This window comes from Pectinophora gossypiella, chromosome 14, assembly GCF_024362695.1.
Source record: "Pectinophora gossypiella chromosome 14, ilPecGoss1.1, whole genome shotgun sequence".
NCBI classification, from domain to species: Eukaryota; Metazoa; Arthropoda; class Insecta; order Lepidoptera; family Gelechiidae; genus Pectinophora; species Pectinophora gossypiella.
The window spans coordinates 5,883,334-5,903,063 of record NC_065417.1 but is presented as its reverse complement, the minus strand read 5'-3'; the positions used below and the strand labels follow the sequence as shown (position 1 = coordinate 5,903,063).

Here is a 19,730-nt window from a genome sequence, read left to right as displayed (position 1 = left end):
AGATAAGTAGTGACCGCTTAACCACTGAACCATAGGGGTACGTGATCATAATCCCTTAGTCAACAGTAACTTATACGTTTGACATGTAGGAAGCATTTAAAATAAATACTGTCTTGTGCGCTTGAGTGCTTGGAATAAGCTCAACCGTCCCTGAACTAAGATACCTTTTACACGGTAAAGGTAAGAAACTTTGCCCCAGTTACATAAGTATTATTATACCTAGTACCCAGGTATAGACAAGTGGACACTTATTGCACGAGCTAAACGCTGTTCTGTATAGCTTATGTGTTTTATTACGACCTGTAGATCTTTCAATATAACAATGCATCTTTTAGAGCCTGTCTAGACGAATTCGTCCCATCTCGTCTTCCTAAGCGATTCTTTCTATCAGGGAAGATATGAGATCGAGACGATTTCAATCGATAGAAATACGTCTCTTCTTCTAATCTTTTTATCCCCTGCTGGGATGTAGGCCTTGAATAACAAATTTCCACTCCTATCGATCTTTCGAAGCCTATGTACCTTGCTCCCATGACATGCCAAGAGTTTTTAATTCCCGGTCAACCGAGTGTTGTCAAAAAATAAAATAAAAAAGTTTATTTCAGTAACTCACACATTAATCTATAGGCTAGGGCTAAGACCTACCTAGTAGGTATGCAAAGATACCTAGTAGATACCTGTCAGGGTCTTTGGGCCGCCAAACACACCAAAAAAAAGGTTTTTTTCTTTCGAAAAATAAAATTGAAACGACAAATTAAAGCAAGGATAAAGCTTGTATGTCAATATTTTTTTTTTGTACCAAGGACATTGTTTTATAAAATTTATTAATTTATAAAATGGTGATGTATACTTAAGTAAGTACTAGTATGTTAAGCAGGTCACGATTTGAAATTTTCCTCATTTAATATGTTACTAGCAATGATATCATAATTTTATATAGAGATTTATGTGTGCACAAAACATGTTCGTTTTATGCACACATAAATATTTCGTGTGAAAATATTTGTTCACTACTAACTACTATCATTTCGTTTTACGACTCTCTTTTTGGGTTCGCTATAAATTATCTACCTGCATTTATTTATTTAGGTATTGGTGCTGATTCCTGTACACACCATCAAATTTTATTTAAAGTTATACCTGTCTTTTTCTTATCCGCTGAAAATGAAAGGGACGGGTAATCGTCAGCCGCATAATATATGAAACACACGTCAATTTTAGGCAGAAATTTACAAAGCCCTTCCGAAATTTTATATGGGCCAATAACCGGACAGAATTAAGTTGACAACACACGTCAAACGGGTTGCATATCAGCGAGAGAAGTTGTCAGTCATCCGTCCCTTTTCTTTTTGGCGAATAAGAAAATTACAGGTATAATTTAAAATAAAATTAGGAGGTGTCTGCAGAAATCAGGGTCATTGTTTTGTATGTTATAAACTGGTAATTTAAGTACGTTGTATATGTAACTATCGATTTACTCTCACTGTCTCATTCAGTTATCCCGTTTTCACAGGGTCTGTTTATCTAACCTGAAGATTCGACAGATCACCAGATCAGGTTTTATACTGTCTGACCTTCCAATCCGCGAAGGGAAAACAGCCCAATACAGGTTAGGTCACATAGGTACCTTCGAATCGCATTTCTGAGGAATGTGAATTTCCTCACCGTCTTTCATTTCACGACTGAGCACGTGCTAAACATTTATGATCCAAACGTGAATTCGAAAACAAATTCGACAAATCACTGGTTTAGGTCCGTGCTGGGATTCAAACCTGTTGTTACCTCACAGTGAGAGTCATGCGTTATTTTAACTGGGTTACCGCGGCTCTCCATTTACTCTTAGGTACTCTCTGAGCAGGTACCTAAATATGACATAAATACAGAACTAAAAAGATTTCGATGTACCTCTGACTACCCCCATTGGGATATAGTCGTGAGCTGACGTTATGTTTACAGTCCTGGCTTGCCATTGAAACGTTCAGCAGTAGCAAAAACAAAACGATCTCAGATTACGATACGAGGCTTATCTGATCAAATATAGTTTTTCACTCATCTAAGTATTTATCGTGCTACGCAGTAGTGCTAAAATATCCGGGCAAATATCCCATCAGTATGACCAGTGGTTACGTCAACATGGCTATCGTGTATACTTATTGTTTGTACATCCTAATATAGAAAATCCTGAGGATTAGCGCGGTCTCACTCGGTGATAACGATAACAGCTGTTGTTAGAAAAACTTGGGTGTTACTTATGTCACTATTACGTGTCCAAGTATGGCGCGGGTAAGGTCACGTCTCTCGACTTCTTTTTTAATTGAGCCTCGTTTACTTCGTGTTTCATCCGTGATTACGCGATTTTCAAGTAACAAGTCGGTAGGTAACACTAACACATTTTTTATGTCATAATATTATGCTTGTTTTCGTGTTCTACTGTCGTACTTACCTTAATACTTTTGTATGTCATATTTTAGTTTAGTATTTAATGGTGATACAGTTCATATAACATGATACCTATACATACTTCGCGTAGATGACGTCACGAATATCTTCGTGTCCGGGTTCTGAAGTAATCAATATTCCGGAAACAAAAAGAGAAAGTAATTAGAATGATTGAGTTGAGTCATTTCTCCTTCTTCCTGGCTCGCGAGTCGGTCCCTTCACCTGGCCGTTATGCGGTCACCTTGAAACATTGACCTATTAGCTCTAGTTTGCGTTTACTCTCGATTTTATACAGCTCACTTGATCTTGGCCGGGAAAACGGCGATACGAGGCAAGGAAGTTTGACAAGAATGGAAAGGAAATAATAAGCGACTGTGAAGGTGTGCGATTTGAAAGGTATTTAAGCCCTTTGAACATAACCTCCACCAACCCTCAGTGGAGCATCGAAGTGGAGTATATAGCTGTTTATGTTATGTATATGAATACATAACAATCACGCGAAAAAGTAGGAGTGTCCGAAGCTTTCCACTAAATGTTATCATCAGCCCCAAAACGGTATAAATGATCAATGAGTTGGATGTGCTGACGACACTTGGCATGATAGAAGTAATTCTGATGATAGAGAAACAATAAATACCCACATACTTACTTCCTAAGTAATAATCCGGCACTTTTCCAACATGATTCTGCCATGTCATTCAGTTTTAAAACTTGAAATACAAGGAAAAATAGTTTTTGCGGGTGGAGAAACAAAAACGTAATCCCGCTTTTAAACCTGCTTTTTTGTTTAAAACTGTCTCTACGGAAATCGTCTAGTTTGCAATAGTGTAGAAACGTAAACGTCTTATTGTGTTCGGAACTATTGATTTCCATTATCACAGTTTACTTTAGCAGTTAGGTAATACTATTCAAGAAATGATTCTAGGTAAAAGAAGAGCCGTGGTAGCCCAGTTGGTAGAACGCTTGCCTCTCACTTTGAGGTCGCAGGTTCGAATCCAGCACAGGCCTAAACCAATGATTGTCGAATTTGTTTTCGAATTCATGTTTGGATCATAAATGATTATCACGTGCTCAGCGGTGAAGGAAAACATCGTGAGGAAACCCATATTCCCGAGAATGCATTTTCGGAGGTATGTGACCTAACCTGTATTGTGCTGGTTTTCTCTTCGCGGGGTCGAGGGTCAGACAGACAGTCGCTTCTGTAAAAAAACTGGACCTGTCAAATCTTCAGGTTAGGTAAGCGCGCCCTGTGAAAAACGGGATAATGCTAGGGGATGATGATTACTAGGTAAATTAAATCAGATTTCAGAGCGATGAGCAAGCTATGCCGCTACAATAGGGAGACACTTCGACCTACTTGGAACAGTTTATACTCCATTGCGTTTCTTTTGTTGTTGCCCCGATGCTCGCAAACTTCCAGGTCGCGGCCTTTTACTGAACATGCCTGAAAAAAAACATTGCACAAGAAGAAAATCTATTAAATTACCAGAAAAATAAGCTGCGAATACCTCTTATAGTAGTGGTATTTTTATTTTCTCTACATTTTTTCTGTTGCAACAATTACTATTACGTTATTCAAACTATGCGTTTTTCAGACCTTCTATTTAGTAAATCTATTCTGGCTGGTTTTAATGAGCGTATCTCCGTAAACCTAATAGTCTAGTTAATGAACTAGTTTGCTAAGTCATTACTTAGCGCTATAGCTAAGTACGGCTAAGCCTCATTCCGTATTATGAAACACAATACCTACAGTTCATTCTGCGGCCAAATAAAAGTGAAAACAAGGTTTCACTTTTAACGATTGCATGACATTTTAGTGTTAAGACCCCTATGCGGGATTAAGCGTAATATGCAAAATGTGATTACGAAAATTAAATCACCAGTACCGTTTTTACGACGCGAGAAGTGTTCACGATACCGGTTTTCGAAAACAGACCGTGGCAAAATATTCTGCTTTTGTCGCAACACGCTCGTAAAGAGATCTGGTCTCGAAAGCGTACAATTAGCTCGAACTGGCTCGAACGCCTGATCAAGTGATAATTCTAATCATTTTGTATATCAATTTGTGAAACCAGCTCTAGTATGCTGATAACAATTAGTTAAAGTCGAAATTAGTCGTGATTATATAATGGTTTCATTAATTTTGTGACTATAACATTACCCATACTTACTACAGCGCATGTTTATCATCATCAATTTAAGAGTCAAGCTCCTGTCGATGTAGCATCCTCCATTCTTATTATTGAGTTACTGAGGACAGTAGCGGCAAGATGATTGGACACTTAATAAGATACGACGAATTTATGAAAAACATCATAGAAGGAAAGAGAGGAAAGGAAAGACCAAGAAGAGTTGACATGGAACAAATTAAAGAGAAGGCGAACGTTGCCTTATAAGGAAGGCAAAGAATTGACCCTTGATAGACAATAATGGAGAATGACTACTATTATGGTAAAGTTGGCTTTTAATTACATACATATAAGTAGGTATTTATGGGAGGAAAAGAATGAAATTCCTCTAAATAACCCATTATTCTTAGAAAAGACCATTCATATCGTTCTTTTTTAAAAACTTCGCTGTTTCATATTAATCTGACTCGTAAAAGAACTTGAACTTGTAACAAGAAGATTACGTTTCGGTACGCTGAACTGTGTAATGCCAGTTATTATCACTATCAGTAAAACCTTTTTATAGTCTGTGTTACGTCGCAAATGTAGAGTATATTTATTAGCATCTTATATTTTTGGATCGAATGTTTTCTATCACTTAGAAGCGATATGAAAATGAAAACTTCATGTTTAATTTGAGCTTGTATGTGACGTTTCATTTATTGTGTATTTGCATTTCAAATCTTTGGAGTTTACCTAAAAGGTTACTGTAATGTTAGTATATTAATGCTTTGGTTTACTTAGAGAATTGAAAATAGAACGTCTACCTACACATATTTGTAGACAATCATAAAGTTTTAAATACATTTCTTGAATTTATTACCTTATAAACTATTTGTAAAGTAAATATATGGACTTTGAGACTTTGGCGGCTCAATAGTAACCCTGACACCAGGGTTGATGAGGAGTACCTACACGATAGAAGAAGATCTATGCAGGTAAAATATTAAGGTTTAGGTACACGCGAATAGAGTCGTTCATGAAAATGCAAATCGTTTAACTTGATAACAGGCTTTTGTAATCGCGTTTTACGATTCTCTGTGAACCTGTTTAAATAATATTAGCGCTTGTACTGATAAGAAACACCTTGCTAGTCGGAGGAATTAGCTAGGTACGGTAAAACACATGCTAATATATAGGTAGGTCCTACATTATATTTTTCCGGTTTAACAATTCGTCGACTTATTTGCTTATTCACAGATAATCTACTAATTGGTCGGGTTAATTTTTGTTCTAATATTTTAGACAATCTATTATTTTACGTTTTATGTCAAGATTGTTCTGTCGTAAATTCAGTAATATACAATACACTTATGTAAACGGTAAATATATACACGAGGCCTATTCAATATTGGGTGAATATCAGCTGATTAGATAGAGCGAAACTATTATGTAACGATAACAAAAGTAATATTGGAAGCAATATTATTTCCCATTGTTATTTCACACTCACTTGGGCCGCTGTCAGAAAAACTGTTATATCTACTCCGTTAAATATAGCTTGAGTAATTTGACAGTACGGCTTTGAAATAGACTACTCTGGGCGCCATCCCACTCGCGTCAGACAGAGTACTGCAGGGTGGAAGGCAAGAGGGAAACCACTGCCCTATTTTTCCCTAAAAATTTGCATGGAGAGGAATGCTACACCGAAAAGAGCGTGGCGCTTAAATTAGTATGAATTTGACAGCTGTCAAAACAATAATTTTTCCTGATAGTTATGTCTCTTTCAGTATTAGGCTAGGCCTACAGACAGGATAGTATACATACTATATTCCTGTCATGCTAAAAAATATGCAATTTAACTTAATGAAGTATAGTCAGTCTTTGCGGGGTGTGCAGAATCATTGACTGATTGAATCAATCAATGATTGAATCATTGACCACGACAAGATAACCAGCAGCTCTAAGATGGCTGATTCCGGGAGACACGTAATTTTATGTTATGCCTGTCATTTTCTTATCCACTGAAAAGGAAAAGGATGGATGATTTGGAGGTGTTAAATGGACAATAATTGCGTTCTATATTGTTTCTTACTACCCACTTGTTACCTATGACAATGGTCTAACAGAAAGCTCGGTCAGGTTCAGATACTTGGTACATCTGACTATTCCAATTGGGATGTAGTCGTGAGCTTTAAGTGCTATGTGTTATTTTGTTCTTTATTAACAGTCCAGCAGAGATATTGGTGCTAATTCCTGTAAATACCATCTAATTTTATTTTAAGTTATATCTGTCATTTTCTTATCCGCCGAAAAGGAAAGGGACGGGTAATCAACAAGCATAAAATTTATGGAACACACGTCAATTTTAAACACAAATCTAAACCAACCGTCTAAAAATTTTACATCAGTCAATAACCCGACACAGTTAAGTAGACAGCACGTCAAACGGATTGCATACAAGCGAGACGTACCTTTTTGATTCGCCCGGGTTATTCATTCATTTACTTATTCTTCCTAAAATTAAGAGCTGTGAATCATCCGTCCCTTTCCTTTTCGACGGATATGAAAATGACGGATATAACTTAAAATAAAATTAGGCGATGTCTACAGGAATCGGGGCCATTGCTGATATTTTTCAAATTTTATTTTATTAATCCAATCTAATCTAGTCTCTTCTGGGCAATGGTCTACCCTTCCGGTTCCTTGCGGTATTTTTGTTTTTTTTTTATCAATATTCTGTTATATTTCCAGACGGCGCATGCAACAGCTGAAGCTATGGCAGCAGAGAGAGAAGGAGTGGGCGCGCTCGAAGGCCAAGCGGGAGAAGAGCACCAAGAGGAGCATATTCTTCAACGACAGTGTCGTGTTGCTCGAGGCGGCTGCCAGGAATGACATCGATGAAGGTACACTTCACCTTATCTAACGATAAAAATAGGTTTCTTTAAAAATAAAGGTATAGGCAGGTTAAGCCTTTGATCCCTAATACCCAAATGTTTCTATCAACCCGCACTAGTGCAGCGTGGTGGAGTATGCTCCATACTTGAGGTTTTTGAGGAGAGCTATCCAGCAGTGGGACGTATATAGGCTATTTATATTTTACTTTTTGTTCATATTTTTATAACTATTTTTATTATTAGTTTGATTTCTGCACGCGTACTCTTACTAAAACTGTCATTGAAAAACAAAAAAATACTTTAAGCTTTTATGTAATAAATACTCTAAGGAAGTAGGTACTATATTTCGTAGGGAAGGGATTACGGTATTTTCCAGGGATTTTTTTAGAGCTTATCATCTTAATTCAGGGTTCTCTCTGAAAGCGAACTAATCAAGATAAACATAGTGTTATAATAATAAATAAGGCAACTATTCACTTAGTGTTTAAGTAAAAAGAAAAAAAATATTACTTTATTCATCACCTACTTAAAATCTAATTTCATAACAAAACGTAATATTTATGACCTTTGATATAAAGATAACAGAAGATGGCCAAATGTGTTCCATTGTTCTAAACGCTGCCTATTACAACATTTTCGTACGAAACAAGCTCCTATGAAATTTTAATGGATATTTGCATTCATCTAGTTTTTCTGGGTACATTTTATAGATGTTAATTTTACCGTTATATTAAGTTTTATATCATTTAATTCAAGTTTATGACACTATTATAATACAACGCCATAACAAGCTACGAACGGAAATAATATAAATTTTATTAATGATGACATTCATTGTCAATGCTATATATTGTGTTTTTTTTTTTTGTTATCAAAGAGTTTGCATTATGCAAATAGAGACTGTTTTTATTCTCTTCGGGGACTTGTAAATTGCATCGAATAATGCATTACATATCATATATCAATATTGCACAAACGACTGTATACAACAGGTTATCGTTATGTCATGGACTGTAAATATCCTGTCCAGTTGCTAATCCGTCCACCTGAGAATTTGTCGAGCTGAGAATCTGTCCACTTACTACGGAGGGATTCATACAAACATAAAATAAACACACGTGTTTAATCTCAAATGGGGTTGGCAGAACATGGAGTACCAAAGAGGGTAAAAAACCCGTAATGTGTCAATGTCTTTTCCTCACAATAGTTCAAATAAATTAAAATTATTCTGCTATATTTTTACTTTTTTACTTTACTTTTACTTTAGTATTCGGTACGGTATCACTAACATTCCGTATAGATATTTTCCATATCCCTGAAACGAAAAACAGTGGAATACCGATTACTTTCACCAGTTACACAAGTTACATTTTATTTATAGCAATAAAGAGATTCCGTCAACTTCAGATAAAGTTATCGAGATCAATCGATATATTGATAAGTATAATCTTTTAGAGTAGTTTGTCACTGTTGTACCTAATGCATGTAAATGTCCGTGGATATTAGACTACTTGACAACCTAGTCAAATGAGATACTTTTTATGAAACGTTAAAACAAAAGTTTTCTTTGGAAAACGAAAATGAAATGTAGTTAACTGTTTAGACTCATATATGTGGAAATTTTTTTGTTGGCATGTAGCTTCTTAGAGTTGTGTATATTTTGTGTAATTTTGCTGTAAATTTCCCTAAAAATAAATAAATAAATAAATACTGTGACGTCATCAATAAAAGCCGTCAAATGTCGTACTTATTGTTACTTAATTCGTAAATAAAATTAGAAAATAAGTTCTTCTCCTTGTGGAAGAACGAAGTCAAGAGCAAACCCATCTTAATTAAAAAAAAATCTTAGACTGGCTTATATTTCTAGATTAGCATTTTATAATTAATCTTCGACCAAGACAAATACTCTATTTAAATGACTGCGTATTATAAAACCTACCTTATCTACCACCCCCCTAACTATCTTATTTGCTTACTTCATCACTGGACATAGAGTAATAAGGTACGCACGCATGCACGCACAAACGTACATACACACACACACACACAAGTAAGTTACACGCTTTAAGGTAGAGAGAATGAATGAAAATAGACTCACGAAAAAGATTTATAACGCGGTAAGTGGTAGAGTTAGAATAGAAAGGCCTAGGCGTACATATCGCGATCAGATTCAGGATATTAAAAAAAGCCAGGTCTAGAGTACTTTAACCCAACGATGCATGAAGTCTTTGACTGGAGTGGATGAAGCGAAAGTGGTGTGTCAGGATCGTAGTTAGAATTCCGAAGTGCCTACCCCAACGGGAAATAGGCGTGGTCTTATGTATGTACATTGTACATTCATGAATAATATCATGTACCCACTTTAGAACCCTGTCGCACTATCATTATGACATTTAATGAGACTTACGATTTAATTTGTTAAAAAAGTTAATGTGACATGGTTTCAAAGTGTATATTAGTAATCGTGACCGTACGTATGTATCTACTACCCTACAACGGGATGTGTTCTATATCTTTGTACCTACTTATAGTATAATAAAAACGCGTCATCAGTGATGACTCATCACTAATTAAGAGCCACGCAACTTTTTCAGGGATAAATAGGGCAGTGGTTTCCCTCTTGCCTTGCGATCCGCAGTATTCAGTCTGACGCCAACCGTGAAAAAATCTAAGTCTTATGATAAAAACAATCTTTATTTATACACTATAAATGTTATATAAGTATCTTAAGTTATTGAAATAATTTATGTTACTTATGTTGTTGCATATCAGTAGATAATTAAAATGACAGGTTAATGGATATCGCATCTAGGTAGCTTGTTTGTTGTGTAAACTAACAAAGCTGTTTTCATCAAAGTATCGTGTTTCTTATACTGTTTGTTATAATGAGGCTAAAAATAATATCCCATTAAGTCTAGACATTAAGAAAGATGAAAGAAGTCATATTCGTGTTTCATTCAACATCGTTATCTTCATAATAACCCAGGTTTTTACGACTGTTTTTGATTTACGGCGTACCTACATACAACTCATAAACTCACATAACACATAATGAGATAGATAACCGAGTCAAAGATAAGTTATAAAATAGAAGTTAATCTAATTTGATGAAGAATCAAACTCATTTTTTGGATTGACGAATTCTGATTATGAATGAGGGTAATAACTGACTATTTCTCCCATGAAGTGTCGCTATCTGTTAAGTGTTCTTAAATTTTGACAGTTCCTCATACTATTTGTGTAAACAAACATATTGTTTTGGTTGTACTCTTACACTATAACCCTTTGCCCAGCATTTAACTTGCAAAATCATATTGTAATATTTATTCCCTAAAGACCTATTTTCAATCAAAACTGCCTTTTTTCCATCTGGCTGTTTTTCTTTTTCGTAACTCATCCTTCAGACGGCATATATTCCACGTTATTCAACATTTTATAGCAATGTATCATGAATGTTAGCTGTACAGTCATGAGCAATATAATGTACCCACTTTAGGACTCTGTCGCACTAACATATTTGACATTTAGTGAGACTTACAGTTCAATTTGACAAAAAAGTTAATGTGGCATGGTACCAAAGTGTATACATATTAATGCTCGTGACCGTACAGTATGCATAACTGTCAAAACTTAGGAACACTCAACAGTGCTGCCGCCTATATTTGAGCTTCTAGTTTTTATCTTCATTACGCGGCAATAAGTACGACGTTTGGCCACGTTTATTGGTGACGTCACTGTTTTGTATTCTCTTACAAACGCCATTTTTTATATATAATTTTGACGTTTCGAAAATGGTGTCTTATTTGAATAGGTAGTCAACGAAGCTGGAAGAGCCACATGCAATCACAATAATCTTAGCTATCCTCAAATAAAGATGTGTGATTTGAATACCTGTTTGATTCAAAAAATGAAAGGAAGACATGAAACAGTAGGACTAGGGCCCTGTGCTGGGACGTTTTCTGGCCACGTGTTTCCCTCCGCGTTACAGATTCCGATGTGGTAGTAGTTTTACAGCTAGTTACATAGTTGCTACTTATATGTAATTTAATTTTTTGACGTTTTGAAACCAATTTTGAAAAATAAATATTTTCAAATTTTGAATTTTTGATTTTGAATTTTGAATATACCGGGTGTTAGTGACATCGTAACGAATACTGAAAGGGATGATTCAGACCATGATTCTGAGTTAATATCTAGTGGAATTTTCCGTCGCAAAATTCATGAAATTTTGAGTTTTGTTTTTAATTATTTTCAATTCCATATTGTGCTTTTAGCTGCATAGAACCCAAATTTCAATAAAAAAAACAATAATGACAAATTATCGAAAATTTTCGATGTAATGGAGACAACAGCTGCTCGAACGGGTCAACGGCCACACGCACCGCGCCGCGCGCCCCGCTCCGCACGCCCCGCTCCGCGCGCCCCGCGCCGCACGCCGGCGGCGGCGCGGCGGCGGCGCTGCCTACAAAGTAGGCACTACGAACCGATCCTATTTCTTTCTCTGTCTATCGTAAATTATAAATTTATTTTATTCTTATTCTTAAATGGACGGATAATCAACAGGCATAAAATTTATGGAATACACGTCAATTTTAAGCAGAAATCTAAAACAACCGACAGAATTAAGTTACCAGCGAGATACCTTTTTGATTCGACCGGGTTATTCATTCATTTACTCATAGGAATCAGGGCCATTATCTACCTAAAACAGTTGAAACAGTAAATAATTGTATTCTTTGTTGTCATTAGAATAACTAACAACCAACTAACACAACCACCACAGATTAGGTAATTAGTTACCTACTATGTCAACCATCCACCAACTTAGTATGTAAGTACCTACGCAAAACCTCGCTACACAAAAATCGAAAATAAATAAATAAATAAATCTTTTAGATCAATACCCATTATTGTTACAAAGCAAGACCTATCGGTACTATCGCTAGTATCGATCTAAATGTACTATCACTACTTTCGATAGTTTAGACAATTTTCAAGTTCAACAATTGATAATCTACCTATCGATAGTTCGGCAACTCCGTCGCGTAGGCAATGTCGGCATGTTCAAAGAAAAAAATTGTCCGAGTGGAGTGATCTTATTTTTCTTGTTACATGTTGGTACCGTACCGAGGTACTAAGAACTAAGTTATTCGTAGTTTTAAATCTCATTGTTAAATCATCAGTAACGAACTAATTAAACCTATCCTGTTCTGTGTACAATATTCATGTAACGGCTACGTGCTTACATAAGTACCTAGTAGACGGGAGCAACGACTTAACGTACCTTCCGAAGCACGGATCATTTTACTTTCGGACAATCAGGTGATCAGCCGGTAACGTCCCAACCAAAGGCCTTATAAACAGATTTTTGTGATATGTCCCCACCGGAATACGAACCCGGACCCTCCGCATCCCATCGCTCAACCACTGGACCACATAGGCCAAGAAGGTTCTAAGACATAATTAAAGGATCCTGGGACGCAAGACCTCCGAGTTAGGGCTTGTTTGATCTGTCTTGATGCAACGCAACGCGCGCCAATAAAGTAGGCATTACGAACAGATACTAGGTATTTCTTTGAGTTGATAGGTATCAAGTGAAGTTTCCTGTCGCCAAATTCATAAAAAAAATAGTTTTTTTTCAGTCCCATATTGTGTTTTAAGCTGCATAGAACGCACATTTAAAATAAACAAATAAAAATTACTAATTATTAAATTTTATCAATGTCATCAATAATAATAATAACGTATCTACAACTTCAGCTATGCGCAGGTGAATAGCCGGCGCACGGGTCAAGGGCAACGCTCGCCAATAAAGTAGGCATACGAACAGATACTATTTCTTTCTCTGTCACTTGCACCATAAACATACTCTCTCTCTCTCTCTCTAGTCGTCGGCTCGACTCGGCCGCGGCCGGTGCGTCGTCGGCGCCCTTAGTCGGCGCCTTTGATGCTTTGCGCTAACGCCGCCGCCGCGCGCTTCCGCTCAGTCGAATACTAAGCTTGACCCGAATCGCGTGATGTTTTTCGAGGATATTTTTTTCGTGTTTGTGAGTGTTTTGTGTTTGTTTTATTCTGTAAATGAGTAGTGTCGACTATGATGATAGATCATAGACCATTTACTGCGCAAAAGTATGGAAGATTGTTGATGTTTATTAAAGAGCAAGGTGTTGTGTTTGTGAGTGCGTGTGATACCTACCTACCGCGGAGGAAACGCGATGTTGCATACCTACGTGACGTGACATGTTCTAGGGTACCTACCTAGGTACTTCATCCGAAGGAATAACAATTAAGGTAAGTCAAGAGTAGAGTTTTTATTGTTAATAAGTTAGGAACGTTTTAATAACTGGTAGGTAGGTACCGTGCGTGAAAAATCGTGGCAGTAGGTGTTCTACTTCAACAAACAACATTTTTAAACGTTGAACCACTACTAAGCATCTAAATACAAGAGAATGAAAACTCCTACCTAGATATCAACATCGTATCTCACACGCGTAACGTAGCCGCGCGTAAGTTTAGCGTCTGTGTGGCGCGTTGTTCGACTTACATTGCGGCACAGTAAAAATTGAAAATCTTAATTAAACATTTGCGACAAGAAAAACACCCACCATCGTTTTTAGTACAATAAAATAGGCGTTCCATTTTTTTTTTCGTTACGATGTCACTAACACCCTGTATTTTTTAAAGTCACTGTGATCCGGCAGCGCCGATTCGGACTCTGATACCGGACTTGTACCAATAAGTCTAATCACATTGGTCTAACAGAAAGCTCGGTGAGGTGTGGGTATTAGTTCATCTTGCGATGGATGTACCTCTATCTACCACAATTGTGATAAAGTCGTGAGCTTATTAAGTATGTCCAGATTGGCAACGTAGTTCTCACGCCAGTAATACCTTGGTGGTACCAAAACTTGATATGCAGATCCAAAGTAAAATAGTTACGTCACAAACTGATACCCACATTTACTTATCGGCTAATACATCAGACAGTAAAGTCGGCCATGTTTTATTGCACGTGTCATATATAATATTGCAGTAGCTACTTTATATGCAATGCCATTAGCCGATGGCTTATAAACTGCTTATATGAGAGCTTATAAAACGGGTCCATACCGTTAATTATCCGTTAGCTTGAAATTGTGGTTTTGTGACATTTTGATGCAAACCACCGTGTGCCCTTGGATTGTTAATCTTGTAATGAAACCACGTGTATTATCAGTGAAAATACAATGTAATAGCAGAAGCGTACATAAATATAATTGTTGCTTGATATTTGGATCACTCCGAAACTGTTCACTGCTGCATTGGAGGATATTTTTAAGCTTCTGGACTGGAAAGGATTTGGCATCAACATCAACGGCGAGTACCTGACGCACCTTCGATTTGCCGATGATATAGTCCTAATGGCTGAGACCCTGGAAGACCTGAACACCATGCTCGAGCATCTCAGTAACGCATCCCAACGAGTGGGTCTTAGCATGAACATGGCAAAGACAAAAATTATGTCCAACGACCATGTCGCACCCACTCCAGTTCAGGTTGGGAACGTTACACTCGAAGTTGTAGACCAGTACATTTACCTAGGACAAATAATCCAGTTAGGTAAGTCCAACTTCGAGAAAGAGATCTCTCGTCGGATCCAACTCGGATGGGCAGCGTTCGGGAAGCTGCGGAATATCTTCTCGTCCAAAATACCTCATTGTCTCAAGACGAAAGTCTTTGACCAGTGCGTGTTGCCAGTGATGACCTACGGCAGTGAGACGTGGCCGCTTACTATGGGTCTCGTGAGGAGGCTCGGTGTCGCTCAGCGGGCAATGGAGAGAGCTATGCTCGGTATTTCCCTGCTCGATCGAATCAGAAATGAGGAGATCCGCAGGAGAACTAAAGTCACCGACATAGCTCGAAGAATTGCAAAGCTGAAGTGGCAGTGGGCAGGACACATAGCGAGGAGAACCGATGGCCGATGGGGCGGAAAGGTTCTGGAATGGCTACCACGTGTCGGACGACGCTCAGTGGGTAGGCCCGCTACAAGGTGGACCGACGATCTGGTGAAGGTCGCGGGAAGCCGCTGGATGCGGGCAGCGCAGGACCGATCGTCGTGGAGATCCTTGGGGGAGGCCTATGCCCAGCAGTGGGCGTCATACGGCTGATGATGATGATGATGATTTGGATCACATTATGTAAAGAGTTATTTTGCTACCTATATATTGCTTCTCTTTAAATATAAAGAACAATAATGAGCTATAAACACTATAAATATAAACCTAGAACCAATAAATTTTGTCATAATTATCTAAAAGAGCGAAATTCAAGAATCTAGTGAGTCTATCATAGGGTTTCTGAAATAAATGATTGTGACAGACAAACGTACAGACACGTGAAGGGTTTGAAAGGTTTCATCTATTTCATTTTATTCCATTCATCTTGCCTAACTTAGAAAACCATACAAATGTACGGAAAATAAAATATCACATAAAAAGATTACAATACAATACACAATATCTTATTGCTTTGAAGGAACATATAACACGGGAATAAAAATTAAATTAAAGTACAAAAGGCGACCTTATTGCTAAAGTAGCAGTGTGTTCCAAGCAAACTTTGGACACTTCATACAAAAAACCTCGTTTTACACTGCCAATACACATTGACGTTATTGTACACGCGCATCTGTGTGTGTGACATCTGACGCCCATACGATTGAAGACTAAAGTATGAGGGTAGGAAGGGGGGGGGGTTAGGAGGGGGGGGGGTTAGGAAGGGGGGTTAGGAGGAGGGGGGGTTAGGAAGGGGGGGGGATGTAGTAACTACCTAGCTCAGCGTTCTATATGTAGTATTATTCCTTATTGTATGCTTTGGGTGATAGGATACAGTTAATTAAATAACAACTGTAAGGCCTCTGCCTTACAGTTGTTATTTAATTTTAATTATTATTATGCACTCTCTAGTGCATAATAATAAATTACAATGTTACACCTAGAGAGTAATCGTTTCAAAATAGTTTACATAATTTATCTACTTAATAATAGGTGATGTCGCAACATGTGGTCTATTGTGATAAGGCTAATACGTTAACAATTAGTTTGCATGATATATGCAACGATACACCTACCTACACAACTTGATGTATGCTAATGAGGTACTGCCTATAATGTGTAGTTAAAGTCAAATCCAAGCGTTTCTGTTACGACTTCATCCGTTGGAATAAATTCATATTCTTAATATCATCCGACTGGAAATCTAGGATCTCTGGTTCAATGTTTAGCTCAGGGGTTCCCCGTCTGTTGTAGCGTAGGCTAAAATGAATTACGTCACATTTTTTGTTACATAGATACATACATACATATATAAACTCACGCATATTTCCCACCGGGGTAAGCAGAGACTATGAAATTCCATTTGCTTCGATTCTGACACACTTCTCTTGCTTCCTCCACATTTATCAATCGTTTCAGACACGCACGCGGTTCAAAGTAGACACATACACACACACACACACACTTTTTGTTGATATTCTTAAATTCTTCTGGAGACCCACACTATACCAGGGGCCTGTTTAATAAAACTTACAATTGTAAATTACAATGACAATTTGATGTACATTGCGGAGTGTGTGATTACGAATATTTTGCAGTTTCATATTAGCTACGTAATGTACATCTAATTGTCGTTGTAATTTACAATTGTAAGTTTTATTAAACAGGCGCCTGATAGTCATACATTAAATGTTGCCGTATTATACAGTATTAATTAAAGCCGTGAAGCCGTTGGTCCCGGTTACTACTTACTGACCAGAAATCAGAAAATCACGGTTACTACTTACTGATCAGAAATCAGAAATCATTGATGTTAATATGCAGTCGTTACAATAGTCATGTCAGCAGTGGTGGCCCTAGATTTTTTTTAGGTGGTGCGAGACCTCAAAGTAACGCCCCTTAGCCCCTCAAAATACAAAACCCAGTTGCTCCCCTCTAGATACGGGACTGCAGGCCAGGGTTGACCAATCTTGTTGATTTTGGCGCCGCCCTATTTCGGAGCCCGGTTCGGTCGCACCGTTCGCATTGCCCTAGAGCTCCACTGCATGTCAGAAGCATTTGGCTGCTCAATAATAACACTGACACCAGGGTTGATGAGTTTGGTATTCCACCTCACAACCCACACGATAAGAAGATACAGTATTAAAGTGACAATCTGCTTTACAATTCCAGTACGCCGCCTACTCGCCCGGGGCGTCACGCCAGACGCGACGAACGAAGACGGCCTCACAGCGCTGCACCAATGCTGCATAGACAATAACGAAGCCATGATGCGGCTCCTACTCGACCACGGCGCAAACGTCAACGCGGAAGACAGCGAGAAGTGGACCCCACTCCACGCCGCAGCCACCTGCGGCAACCTCAACCTAGTCCGAATACTTATACAACGGGGAGCCAACCTCTTAGCTGTCAACGGAGACGGAAATATGCCCTACGATATATGCGAGGAAGAGAGAACGCTAGATGCGATAGAAAGCGAGATGGCTGCAAGAGGAGTAACGCAGAGACTGATCGATGAGACGCGAGCAGCGACGGAGATGAAGATGTTGATGGATGTCGCGGATCTTGTCAAGAATGGAATGGATTTGGACGAGCCTAGGGATAGTCAGGGCGCTACGCTGGTAAGTTGAGAATCTTTCTACTTTTACGGTTTTAAATGTGGTGACTTATGTGATATACCCGTTCGATGATAGGATATAGGAGTGAAGATTTTATTTTAGGCATTTAACTAATAACATAACATAAACAGCCTATATACGTCCCGCTGCTGGGCCTACCCTCAATCAACCGGAAGGAGTATCGAGCATACTCCACCACATTGCCCCACTGCGGGTTGGTCGAGGTATTTTTACGACTAATAGCCGGGACCAACGTGCCCACCGAAGCACTGAATCATTTTACATTTTCAGACAATCAGGTGATTCAAGCCTGAAAAGTCCTTACCAAACAAAGGACATCTCACAAAGTGATTTCGACAAAGTCCCCATCGGGAATCGAACCAGGACCTAAAGATTTTACTAATATTTGTCAAAATTAAATCGAAAACTGCTTCCTAAGCAAAACCAATTCGTTTTTATCCTAGAAGTAAGACACATGCAGGTACAACTTTTTGACAAATTAAATTAGACTTAATACTAATTCATGTTCCGTTTTTATTCCAGCTACACATAGCGTCTGCGAATGGTTACCTGAAGGTGGTGGAGTTCCTACTGGAGCAGCGCGCGTCCACCGATGTGGTCGACCACGACATGTGGCAGCCCGTACACGCCGCCGCCTGCTGGGGACATGTGAGGCATATTACGTCATATTCTGACACGGAGCTTACCACCACACCCCCGAGACTTCATACAAAATACCTCGTTTTACACAGACACCAGGAAAATGTCTCAAATAAATTGGAGACGGGAGATGCCAAGTACCGAAGTACGGTCACGAGTACTAATATATATATGTCGTGACCAGATCGTAGAATTGATCATTTCATGATGTGCTCGACCATTTTATGAAATAGAATATCATTCGTTGGCCACATCATGATGTGGTTTGGGCAGATCAATGAACACAAAACGTTTAACGATATGAGCAACTAAATGCATGACTACTTCATGAAACGTTGACAATCATATCGTAAAATTAGTAACATTATCCACCGGTAGTGGCGCTGGTGTCGATTATATTTAAAACTTGATTGATATTATAATCGATTAATCAATTTAATTGTACAATTTTCCATATCGATTAGGTGAACAATTTTGAACCTAAGAAATTAATCGACTATTCGCATTTTTATTACACCACATAACATGCATTAACGATATGACCAAACGTAGTGTGAAATATCATTAAACGTTGACGTTTCAAAGATATGGTCAACTTAAGTTGGCCATTTCATGAAATATGACCATTTCACATTAACTTGTTTGACAAATTAGACCATAAGTCTCATTAAATGTCAAATATGGTAGTGCGAAAGGGTTCTAAAGTGGATACATGATATTGCTCATGACTGTACATGAACAATCGGTTCTTGTTTTTGTTATTTGTGTGACAGTTTTGTTTATAGAGACGTTGAGTTTTTTTCTTATAAGAGTGCGATAGCGTTGTTATGTGCAATACTTGTATACTGCGCGTCCCACAAGAAGAGGTAGAAACAGGAAGTGTAAAGCTAGTATCAGCGCTGCGCAGAAGCAGCGTGGTGTAGAATGCTCTATACCCCCTCCGATTCCCGATGGGGACATAGTCGGAGTCACTTT

General features: G+C 38.1%; 1 protein-coding gene across 3 annotated transcripts in view; it reads left to right on the top strand.

The window, feature by feature from the left end:
- LOC126372465 (protein phosphatase 1 regulatory subunit 16A) overlaps positions 1 to 19,730 on the top strand; it is a 65,103-nt gene that overhangs the window by 19,755 nt on the left and 25,618 nt on the right. For all 3 annotated transcript variants that reach the window (XM_050018242.1, XM_050018240.1, XM_050018241.1), the window contains exons 3-5: positions 7,302 to 7,453; positions 17,650 to 18,098; positions 18,639 to 18,764. In XM_050018242.1, coding sequence (XP_049874199.1) covers positions 7,302 to 7,453; positions 17,650 to 18,098; positions 18,639 to 18,764 — 727 coding nt within the window. The remainder of the gene's footprint in view (positions 1 to 7,301; positions 7,454 to 17,649; positions 18,099 to 18,638; positions 18,765 to 19,730) is intronic.